The 12,959-nt window shown below is 34.3% G+C and overlaps 2 protein-coding genes across 14 annotated transcripts in view; one reads left to right on the top strand and one right to left on the bottom strand.

Moving 5' to 3' along the window:
- LOC123712866 (transient receptor potential cation channel trpm) overlaps window positions 1–12,959 on the top strand; it is a 159,701-nt gene that overhangs the window by 42,466 nt on the left and 104,276 nt on the right. The window lies entirely within an intron of this gene.
- LOC123712868 (venom carboxylesterase-6-like) lies at window positions 3,535–8,670 on the bottom strand. The gene is made up of 3 exons (XM_045666210.1): window positions 8,469–8,670; window positions 4,821–6,067; window positions 3,535–4,592 (listed from the first exon to the last, which is right to left on the bottom strand). Exons 1-3 carry the CDS (start codon window positions 8,640–8,642, stop codon window positions 4,313–4,315), a joined length of 1,701 nt encoding a protein of 566 aa, XP_045522166.1. The 5' UTR covers window positions 8,643–8,670; the 3' UTR covers window positions 3,535–4,312.

Raw genomic sequence — 12,959 nt, 5'->3', positions numbered from 1 at the left:
GCAGGCGAGACCACAATTCCCACCTTCATAGCATTTGTGACGAACTTGAAAAACATGCTATGAAGCACGAATCTAGAGATCTTTACCACAAAATTCGTCTTATTACAAAATCTCTACCTGCTAAAACCTGGGCTATCGAGAACGACAGAAATGAAGTGGTAACAGAACTCGACAAAATCTCGGAAACGTGGAGGAGCTATTGCCAGTCATTGTTCCTGGATCCGCAGTCGCGGCAGTCTATAGACACAGAACCAGAGCCAGATAATTTGGAACCAGACATCCTTCTTTCCGAAGTAAGAGCTGCCATAAAACATCTGAAAAGTAAAAAAGCAACTGGTAGAGATGCAATTCCTATAGGGACAATTAAAGCCTTAGGAGAAAGTGGCGACCAGATGTTTCATCTCATCTGTAATAAGGTGTGGCAGAGAGGAATTTGGCTTTCGGAATGGACACACACCATATTTACACCCCTGCACAAGAAACGCTCAACGAAGAAATGTAACAATTACCGCCCAATGAGGCTCTGATATCACACGCTAGCAAAATATTGTTACATATTCTCAACGAGCGCCTGAAAGCATACCTTTATAAAGAGATCGCTCCAGAACAGGCCGGTTTTGTGAAGGGAAAAGGCACTCGGGATCAAATACTCATTTTACGGCAGATCATGGAGAAGTCAAGAGAATTTAATAAGCTTTCGACTCGGTGAGATGGCCAGTATTGTGGAAGACCCTGCTAGATGCAGGTCACACTAAAACATCTTGTGCACCTATTAAGACGGCTTTATGAAGAGAGCACAGCTTCGGTGCGCACAGATGATGTCCTATCAGGTGATTTCCATCCAAGTGCCGGAGTACGCCAGGGGTGCATAATATCGCCGCTCTTATTCAACGTGTACACGGAACTCATAATGCGCATCACCTTGGAAGACTGGACAGACGGTGTAACAATTGGTGGATACCGGATTGCGAACTTGCGTTACGCGGATGACACCACTCTGTTTGCATCCAGTTCGCAACACTTGGAAGAGCTTCTGTCAAGGATGGAACGAGTGAGCCATGAGTTTGGACTTAAGATAAATCGCATAAAAACCAAGGTAATGATTGTTGACGGTGCCAGAAATAATTCGCCTCAAGTGACTCAAATCGCGAAATGCAACGTAGTCCAATCTTATATTTATCTTAGGGCTCAGATTTCAAACAATGGCGAATGCATCGATGAGGTCAAACGACGTATGGGCATCACAAGAACGGCTATGGACAAGATGCAAAAGATATGGAGAAACAGGAACATAACAAAAGCCACGAAGACCAGGCTCGTGAAGACTCTTATATTCCCCATATTTCTCGGCGTGGTGTTCAGTCCATAGAACGCCTTGTCGTCCAGGGTAAGATAGAAGGCACTAGACCGCGCGGAAGGTCACCTACGCGTTGGACTGACCAGATCAAGTCTGCCGTAGGAGGTACACTCAATGAGTGTAGCAGGATGACCACTAATAGGCAACGATGGCGAAACGTCGTGAAGCGCATCACATCTGCTCCTTTGATTACCACTACTAAATAGCGATCACGACCGCTCTGTCAAGAGTGTACCGGATAAGAAGAAGAAGGAAACCTCAAATAATTTCACACTGTTATATATGAGTACTCAATACTTACGTCCACATAGGATCATAATCTTAATTAAAAACCGTGATGGGAAGCCGCTAATAAATTGGTTTATAACAAATTTCTACGTTTCCCCAGCGACTCGTCAATATATTTGCAGCCTTGTAGTTTCAATTTAAAATTATTACCATGGCAACCGCGACCACAACACGTTCTAAAACAATTTACGCAACTAAAATAACTTACACAGTTATACAAACTGTTCTTCATATTATTATAGTGGTCATGCTTAAATGATGTGTCGCCATATTGGTTTCGCCTCTTACCTGACTACAGTATTCGAGTTCTATAGTCCAAGTACTAGAATAGACTTTCTCAGTGCATCTGTATCTACACGCCGTACGGTTCGGTTTAAGCCATCAAAAACATAACTTGTAAAAAACCAAGACTCGCGCACTTCTCCGATCGTGGTGGTGAGATCCATGTTTAATGTCAAGTTGTTACGCAAACAGCTAACTTAAAAACGTCTTATAGAGACCATATCAATATTAGAAATTTATTATTTTTTAAATAAATACATTGATTTGAATTTATAGAGGGTCGAAAACGTCCTTAACTGCTTCGAGAATGACGTTTTTTTGACGACTTGGCGAGCGCACTGCCGTGTCCCCAGATTGGTCACTTATTCACATAAATGTACAGTCAAAACCGTTTACGACGACATCATGTAAAACAACATACCGGTTATATTGATCAACTTAAAGGTCCCGGCTGAATTCTATTGTATTAGGTACTTCAGAACAACGTCATCGGCTATTACGACTATCTGTTTTTACGACCAAATATGATTAGTCCCTTCGATGTCGTTATAACAGATTTTGACTGTATACGTTAATCTACCACTAAACGATTTTTACCCAAGTTGATGATTCTATGCACGTCGTTACAATTATTTTAGCATTCGTATAGTTATAGTTTTTGACAGCTTGAACGTATCAACTTTCCATACAATGTATAAGTTGTAACACGTATTCTATTGTATCGATGGATGTTTGGGCTTTTAGCTCCAAATAAACTACGGACTGAGCTTCTTAAGTTTCTATACTAAATGTATTATATATTACTATGCTATTACGATACCTATTTGATGTATTTATATTGTGTCAACATAAAATAATAATTCAGTTTCGAGTTATAATTGCAGTGCATGAGTATTTTTAAGACTTTCAATGTGATCATTATGTTAATAAATCTTCTTTTCTTTACAGGTAAGTTGGCATTTCCTATTAAATCTAAGCGGTAAGTTGTCAATAATATCTTTGTTTAACTTGAACGATGATCAAAAACGAAACATTTAAAAAGAAATTCAGTCCATGTAATAAAAGGAATTTACTGTCAACATTTTTATTATCCTAAAAAAACGTTTGAATAAAACTTGGACGAAACGAGACCACATTGGAATATAGGATCATGTTGATGTGACCTAGTTTCCGAAAAATGAAAAAAAAAACGTGCATACAAATACGAAATGTAGCACGAGCTTGATAGCCTATATCATTTATATCACATATGTTAATATATAGAAGTGAGAACTGCCTGAATGATTTTTTAAATGGGTTATAAATGTAAAATGAAACGCTTATATTATCATTTAAATTTATTTAAAATCTTATATTCGTAATTATTATTTTAAAAATATTTCTTTAGTAATCTTCTCTTTGGCTGTATCTACTTTGACAAAAGCAAAACTTAATTGTTAACAATTACTGTATTTCTTTTCCGCGTTAAAATAAATCTTATATTAAGAACATATCTAACATAACATTATCGTGTTAAAATTACGTATAATTGCTCTTTAATATTAGTTAAAAAAATATAGAAATACTCTTTGTAAATATTTGGACAAGTTATTAATAGAAATAGCATCATAGTTGTATAAATTTTAATAGCCTACTTGTATCTTCTTGACATTGAGGAATAGAATTCAATTTTGATTATAAAAATTACCCAGTGTTTCCCAATGTAGCCTACGCCCCACAGGGGTGAAATTTGATTGTTAAAAGGGGCAATCGAAATCAGCTGGATATAACACAGTGGAGACTTGAGACTGAAGCTAATAAAATTGGAAACAAATATAAAATCACTTTGCATCAAGCAACAAGCGCAAGGTTCTCACTTAATTTGAATAGAAAATTCTTTATTAAAATTATTGAAATGAGATTTTTAGTTTTTCATCTTAGAAATTTACATATTTTTTCGTTGACAACTTCCTAGTGATTTCTTCCGAAAACCTATCATTTAAATTCCTTTTTTTAAGAGAACAATTCATTTTTTTAATAAATAAATTATGTATTTTACATAGGCGGGGTGGGGCATGGTACAAAAAAGGTTGGGGAACACTGAGCTAGAGGATACTTAAATACGTTATTATTGTTAAAACAGTTTTTAGTTCATGGCAATTCTTTCATTTTTCAAAACTGGAAGTTATTATTATTCTATTATTTCTCAGTCCAATGATTGAATTCATGTTATTAAAATATATTACGTAATTTAATCATAGTGATATATTAGAGTTATTTGACTCGCTATCATTATATTTTTTAATAAGAATGTTTAAGATTGGTTCTGTGGTTGTTCACATCTTTAGTCTCTATAATATTAGTTTAGATATGTCCAAACTGTACTTAGATTAATGGACGAGTTTCTTAAAACCATTTAATTAGAATCTGAATTAATGTTAACAGTAGACTAAAACATAATAGCCTTCCAGCTGAAGACGTCGATTGTGGTGGATTGTAATACTTTTGGTACATGGAATTCCAGAAATCCATTCTTTGTTGGTGGATGTTAACTCTCGCCTCCTCCTGGAAGCTTCTTCCAGCTAGGATTTCATCGTCGCCACTTATACGCAGGGCTATTGTTGATTCTGGAGTGTAGGTATTCCAATGAATTCCAGGGCTAACGAAATTTGTTGGATTCGGGTCTCTGTAAAAATTTATTATTTTTAAGCTTTAAATATGTATATCAGAGGTGATAAAAGATAATCTAATCTTGTCTGCACTCTTTGGTAATATCAGTCTTTATACTGTATTTTAAATAGTAAATGTTACTCCTAGACTTTTTGCCTTTGTTAGACTAATTTCCTTTTAAAGAACCAAAATATCATCATTATATAATAGATGGACGGATGGATAAAAAGGAAAATAATCTTACCCAACTTTAACAAAAGCTACTAAACGTCTTATGATTGCATCTTGTACGGCTGCGTCGCTTGGCCGTAAATCAAAGTCAAATAAGTAATTGAGCAAGGAACCATGCCTTGCCCCTTTAAGAGGTATTTGTGGATACGACCAGTCTGAGTTGCGGGTACCGCGATAAGCAAATTCCATGAGCCTCACTGGTGACTTAGAAGTTTTCGCTCTCTCTGCCACTCCTCGAATTACAGACACCGCTACCAAGGTATCACCCTGGTAATCTAAGAAATCTTCAATGGTATCCATAGCAATAACTTTTTGTGCGAAATAGAAATCTCTTATTTTTTGGGCTTCAGCAGATCTATTATTTTCAGACTCAAATTTCAGATCGACTTGTATAAAATCGGTGAAGTTTTTGTCCATTTTACCTAGCCAATCATTTACTGCGGCGTCTTCAGCTCGCAGAGTACCCTCTCGATCAACAAAGACAGCTATGTACGGGACATCATTATAATTACCATTACGGATTAAGTTTATTGGTGAATCTGTCAAAACGCTCTCTGCTCCCAGAATTGATTGCTCGATGCACGGTGCAAAAAGTGGAGTATTGTTGAAGAATTGGAAATCATTTAGTGCTGGAGTTAAAATGCTTAGATCCGTTGATGCCAGTAATTTGGCTAGATCTGCATTCGATTTATCAGTGTATGACAGCTTTTCCCCTAAACTTTTAGCGTATTGCACAGGTTCGTATGCTACGGCCCAGGGTGATAACGCTGATCCACTTATGGCTATAACTTTATGCACTAAATTTTGCGATAGAGGCGATAAGGTTATCAATTCGGCCATGGCTGCAGCTGATCCATGTGCTAGTATAACTACGTTATTCGGATCTCCTCCAAAACCAGCAATATTCTGCTGGATCCATTTTAAAGCCTGAATTGCGTCCTTTATTCCAGCGTTACCTGGTGCATCTGGTACTTCCAAGCAGAGGAACCCAAATATAGATAATCTGTAGCTTATAGAAACCAACACAACATCATGTTCAACCAGCTTATTAAATGAGAATAGTTCTTGGCTGGTTGTCGTATACTCCTCACCTTCGAGCCAAACAATTACAGGTCGGTTTCCGGTAGCATTTTGTGTAAAAACATTTAGTACGAGACAGTCTTCAACGCCGATGAGACCTCTAGGAGATGGTTGGGCACAAATGACTTTGTTATCGATAGCATAATATTCTCCAGGATATGTAGGCGGAGGTGTTGGTGCCTGGAAAAATACATTATGTATATATCATTATCTATGTTTACATTTTGTGAAATCAATGTAACACGACTATAATCTTATCTGTTACGCCCAGTTTCTTTGAAACAAGTTGTGGTATATATATAATGGGTACATCAAGAGCTTCTATACGATAAAAGAGGTTTTGAGTAATTAATATTAATTGAGCACAGGTTAATTAATTACTCATCAGCAAAAGGCTTCCCTTAATTACATTCATATACTTGTCTTTGAAGTGGTTATACCTAAATTATTTTATAATTGCTTTAAAAATAACAAAATATTATCAAAGATACGTTACTATGAGGATTATGTTGCTATTTAAATAAAGTTATATGAACTACAAAGTTGTTAGTAATTCAGATGTACAATTATTATTTTGCGTTGTATTAAAAGGAGTCCCTTTAGGCAAAGTTCCGAAGATACTGGCAGCGTTATAGAATTATTGTTATATCTGTTATCAATTCACATGAAATATGTGATAATTACGCTTATTAAGAAGTTATTGGAATAATCAAATATCTGATATAATTTTGTCCCCATGTGTTCTAAATTCTGAAAAACCTGGCCCACAACAGACAGTGGAACCCGATGGAGGTGGCCTATGTCCAACGGTGGAAAAAAAACCAGACAATGCAAGCATATGCTAGTTCCTAAATGTTACATTGTATTTTACCTACCATTAAAAGTTAGTTTTTTAGGATCCATATAAATTGAATTTCAATATTCATAAATAAGTTTTGGAAATAAAGAATATTGTTATTGTGTTCTAACTATGAACTCAAATAACTACAAAAACATGTTTCTAGTATTAAAATACCCACATCGGTGTGTCCCCAGTCGCAAGCCCTACCCTCATTTAACACTTTTAATTATTATTGTCCCATTAGGTATCAAAACTCAGCTTCCGTACATTAATTTTCCTTAAAAAGTTATCATAATAGCACTATCGCTCTGCCAAATTGTCCAAGAATTTAATTAAACTCTCTAAACACCTCAACAACATTTGAAGGAACTAGGTGATCAGCCAAAGCCAGAAGAAATTTCAGAAACAAAGAAAGCTAAACAGCTTTCTTTGTAAACACCAAATTAGATATAAATTGTCAGGTATCCCTATTATACATATTACATTTATACATATATATATATATATAACAAGTAATAATAATGTTAATATATAACGTATACACATATATATATATATATATATATATATATATATATATAAATATATATAGTAATAATAATGTTCATAGCTTTATAGATTACACATAAAATAGAATTACCGGCCTTTCTGAACGCTTAAAAGTTTCATAATATTTATGTGTTTGTCGTGTCTTTTAAATGTTACTTATCTAATACCATGCATTAATAAAAATATATAATAATACTAGAAAGTAATACAAACACCAATTAACAGCACAATAATAAACTAACATAACTTCACGATTTATTTTATTTTATTGTTTAATTTAGAAGAAAATCATTGATAAATTTCCTTTCTAAATTAGCCAAAACGTGTATGTCCTACATGAAAAATATTAGGTAATCAAGCTTCAGACTCATGACAATCTAATCACACTGAGTGAGTCATACAGTGAGTCTACACATCTATACTTAAATGACCTTACTTCTTTGTGATAAATAATAGCTTGAATTAGTCTAAAACAGTATTAGCTGCAATCCTGAGCTAAAGTAAAGTTACGAAACAAAATAATAATAATAAGTTTATATGTAGTTTGTGCCTTCAAAATATTACATTTTACGGGTTTACATGCTGTAGGTATTGACAAAGTTTGTGAGAGGCTGGTAATAAAGTCCACTTTATTACAGAAGTCCTGTGGTAACAGGTCACCAGCCTTCCATTTCGGACAGAAATTATACACTACATACTATGACTAACATAGTAATAAATAAAACAGATATGAAGTGTCGATAACGATAACGATTGGATTTTTATTATAAGCGCTAGCTCATACAGGGAATGTCTCAGGATAATTTTTAAATCAAATCTCAGGATAATAAATTAAATAGGCTGCTCACCGTCCACAATCTGAAAAAAACCGCTTAAATAACTGGCTTCTGAACACACCTTCAGCATAACACTCACTCATTCATTAACAAACCCACACACTCAAATATGCGCTTACGCGTGTTATAAACAGTTTAAAAAGAATGTAATTTCAAATACAAAAGTATCGACTCTGAATCAGAGGGTCCCAAACTACCTGTCAGGCACATGCTTCGCCGTAATAAGACATGACGTGACTCATAAGAACTCCAATTCTTGATATACTTAATATCCGTACCGTACGATTATGACCTAAAGGACAAAGTAGTTTAAACACTTATGTAATGTTTAGAAATTATTTGCAGTAAAAATTACCTTAAATCGGTTTTCTCCAGCCGTGTTTCCGCCATAATGTAAACCATAAAACGTATAATAATTTCCATCGGTGGCCCGGCTTCCGATAACCACACCTTGGGTCGTGTTTACAGAGAGATTAGCTTGATTATCTTGCGCGTACGCAAACACAAGTAAACTTAGGAACACCAACATCGCGATACGTCCACTCGTGGCGGCGTCAACCTGATGTCTGAGGTGTAAATATCAATGTAGATAATAAACGGTCATTTTGAACAGTATTGTCTATGGATAAATTTCCTAGAGGTTAATTGGGTTTAATTAGGAGGGCCCTTTAATTTCATTTTCGGTGACCTTTAATGACTTTGGTGACGGTGAATAATAATTTAGGCGTAGTTTTCGATAGTTGAAGCGATGAGGAAATTCATTAATAAATAATTTAATTTAGTATCCAACACAAATTCAGTAGAATAAACCTTACAATCCAATTATTGTTTCCCAATTAGGCATAATTGTAAGCTAAAATATACATGTTATATAACATTGCAATAACACTACCACAAGCCAGTCCAATCGATTTCTTGTCGACTTTTATTTATAGCTCAAACTACAACTCACGAATGTTTTTTTTATGCAATTATTATATATTTCTTGTATAGTTATAACAGCTAGCGTATTACGAGTAACAGAGCAAATAAGGTTTAGTTTGTTGATGGATAATATTTATACAATTTTCAAAGATTTACAGAGTCATCTTTTACCTAAATAATTCTGTTACCTTACTGTTATTATTTAAACAGTAAACATTCAATTGTTTACAATTTACATTGGCTAATTCTTACGTTAATTTGAAATAAATGTTTCAACTCATGTAATGGTAATGTAAGGGCATGGTACTCATCATCATCAATGTTATTCAACCCCTATTGTTTCGAGGTCCTGGACAACTCCATCCCACCAACGCAGTTACCGGGGTTTCTATTGCCATCAGGTTGTGAGTTCAATCAGGACCTTGGGTTCTGTCTTAAAGTCGTTGATGGCTTTTTTAAGTATTGTTTTTACGCCCAACAGATCAAACTGTGTCCATACTACAAGAAATCTTGCGTGAACAGTGTTTCAAAATCAAACGCATTGCAAATAGGAAATCGTTTATCGATGAATTTGTCACAAAAATCTTTGACATATACCCGAGACTTTCAACTTTTATCTAAATTTCTTGCTAAACCTTTTCATAAACATTATAGGTGCGTGACAGTGGGTAATTGAATTAATTTAAAATGTGTCACGCAAAACGAAAGTGTTCCTAATCATTTAGGTATTTTTGCTGCTATTAATTAAATATGCTATCATATAATAAATAACTTTATTTGACGTAAAAACCATTACATATTTTTCTTTCAGTCTAAAGGTTGTGTACATGCAATACGCAACGAATCGTTGAGATAGAATATTCATTTTGGTTAACCTTGTACATATTCTATGAGCAGTAGCGTTTGAACTAGGCCTAGCCTGTATCTTAAACGCTAGATCCTTCCATTGTCAGTAACAAATTAATTAAGTTGTTTGTCACTAAATGTTTATTGTGGTTACAGTGTTGCATACTTTTCTTAGTCGACGGCTGAAATTCGTACTAACGTCGCCATTTTTGAAATTTCAGACCGACATCAGTTAGCTCTCAAATACAACTCATAATTTTACTATCTACCAACATCTTATATGCAACTAAAATATATTTATTTTTATTCCTAGTATTATTAATTACGGTGGCAAAGTTTTAATCATCGATCGGTTTTGATTGCTAGGTATCTTAAAAGATTTTATTTAAAATACCAGAGGCTCTGTCTTCTTTGCCGATGAGTAGGGAGGTCTACCTATTCAAATTTTTATGACGTGGAATAAGTGATACTTGTATCTTATGTTCCATAATAAACATATTTTTATTTTATTCATAGTACAGGTAACAAACCCTATCTAATCAGTTGTCCCTATAACTGTATTTTACAGATACTAGTTACATTGTTTTATTACGAGATTTCAATAAATTATTAAGTTAGCCAATATGACTTCTAATTATTTCCCTTATAATGGTTTATTTTCATTAACTGGCAGTAAAAATAACATTTACTATGTTGTGTTACGACAAAGAATTTAAGTATTGTGAGGGAAACTTAACTACATATGAATTAAGTGTCGTTATTAATGTAATTATGGAATTTTAATTTAATACCCAGATACCTCGACCATAGTTTGTGAGCATTTAACATTAGCTCGAATGGTAAAAGAAAACATCGCGAGGAAACCGGCTTGCCCTAGACCCAAAAAGTCGACGGCATGTGTCAGGCTGATCACGTACTTGCCTATTAGATTGACAAATGATCATGAAAAATACACAGATATTTGAGACCTCGAAAGGTGGTAGCGCCACTGATAATTACCTCAACCAAAAGTGTTTAAAGCGCTTTAAATAACCATGGTTCTATATACTTATAAAGCAAGACTCAACCTACACAAATCTTATAGTGTTTTCAAGCGATTTTTATTAGGTTATCATTAGATTATCATCTAAGGTCCCTAAACGATAAATTCTTACATTGAAATTGAATACATACATATATTAATACTATACATTACTCTCGCTAACATATGTTTTGGTCATTGTATAATTCAATCGGTTCATTCCTTCGTTTAACCTATTACAAAACAATCCTCTTAACTGTAAACGTCTATCAAAACCACTGTCACACTTACTCCGCTGTCTCCGCGACCCAAAAAGTGTCTTGGCCTCCCACACGAGTAACTTCCAGTGCAAGGAGCACTGATCCACTTTTCTTCAAAACACATGTTGAAGAAATATATGTCAATCGTCTTTTTTAATTGATATTAATTCTTAAGACACATGAACAAATACAGAGAGAAAATACCACACTAGAATACACACAAGTATATAGTTTTTTTTTTTAAATTAGTATTACTCGAAGAACAAATCGAGAAAATACTTTAATATGCTACTTAATCATTTAATACTTCTAGCGTCAATTTGGAAGTATACAAAATCTCATTTACCAATGTAAACAAATGATAAATAGAAATTAGTGTGCCATTAGATCATATCGGCTACATTATCAATCTGGCTCAAAAAGTTTTGTATAAATAATAAGTAGAAACGATAAAAGCGATGCCGTTTTGTTTTATTGGTATTCGTCATTCATTTAAAAGGTCGATTCCGTAAGGTGACCGTGGCCTTCCAATTCCAGATGGGATTTGACTTTCGGAGATAAATTATTTATTATAATTAAGTGTAATACGTGGACATAACTAAACAGTAGGTTGCCATTAAAATAAATAGTACAAGATACATCAGAAAGCAATTTTGGGAACATTCCCTAATCACAGACAAAACATTTATGAGGTATTTGTGTACGATGAATGAATACGTTATCTAGTTAAGAGTATCTTTAACTTTAAGTAGTCTCTTGGTGGAATCTTTTTTGCCTTTAGTTTGACAGTTTTTCCTCACACTATTTTTGTGTTACAATTCTTCGGCAACTTTTTTTTCCACTTTTACACAATCACACATCACAGTCGAATGAGGTATTTCTTAGTTAAATGTACTGAATTAATTATATTGTTTTTTTCTTCTTTTGTAAATGTTTTAACTGTTTTGTAAATATTATGTATTCCATATTCGGCTATATATTTTGGTGTAATTGTTTGTTATTATATATAGTTGTCAGATGTAGAATTACGAAATTGCTGTTTCAGAAACAACTGTAGTTATGCGCCTTAATGAGAGATTACAGGGAGTATGTCCAAGTCTCAAATCGAATGCTTTCGTTATCATGAAACAAAAACAAACTCATTGAACAAAAATAAATATTAAAAGCATTCTTACAAAGGGGTACTTTAAAGCTATTTTAGAATTAAACCCTTAACCACGTAGTAATTCTTGAAGCTGTGTTTGATGACCACGACTCATGGCGGCCATCGCAACAGATCAGTGAGATATTGGAGAACACGCCTGTCCAGGAGGTGCCGATTTTCCGCCTCTTGATATAGTTATACTGTCTAAGAAGGCATGGATATTCAATCTTTCGCTTTAAATGGGGAACCAAATCGTGCAGACCGAATCTTGGGAATGTCAACAACAAAGAGGAGATACTCCAGCGTGCTTCTGATCTTTCTACTTTTGTCTTTTGCAAGTATTTTTAATAGCGTTACTTCAAGTAGAAAATAATATAAATAAATGTAATTCATATGCACATATGTATGATTATATAAATAAATAAATATAATGAAGGTTTTGGACAGCTTTCGCTTCGACAATGTCGTGCAAACAGTTTTCAACAATGTGATAAAACAAGATCCCTAAGGGGCAACAATGTACATATTGCATACGTCCTTCAGTAAAAGCCTCGAGTTCAAGGCTTCTCCGGAAATGCTAATTACCTAACCGTAACTAGAGAATAGAAACAACTGAGTACACTTCAAACTTTAAATAAGGGATGAACCTCA

Source organism: Pieris brassicae, chromosome 8 (genome assembly GCF_905147105.1).
Source record: "Pieris brassicae chromosome 8, ilPieBrab1.1, whole genome shotgun sequence".
Lineage (NCBI taxonomy): Eukaryota > Metazoa > Arthropoda > Insecta > Lepidoptera > Pieridae > Pieris > Pieris brassicae.
Note: the sequence above shows the minus strand (reverse complement) of the source record. Positions and strands in the feature narration are given on the sequence as shown.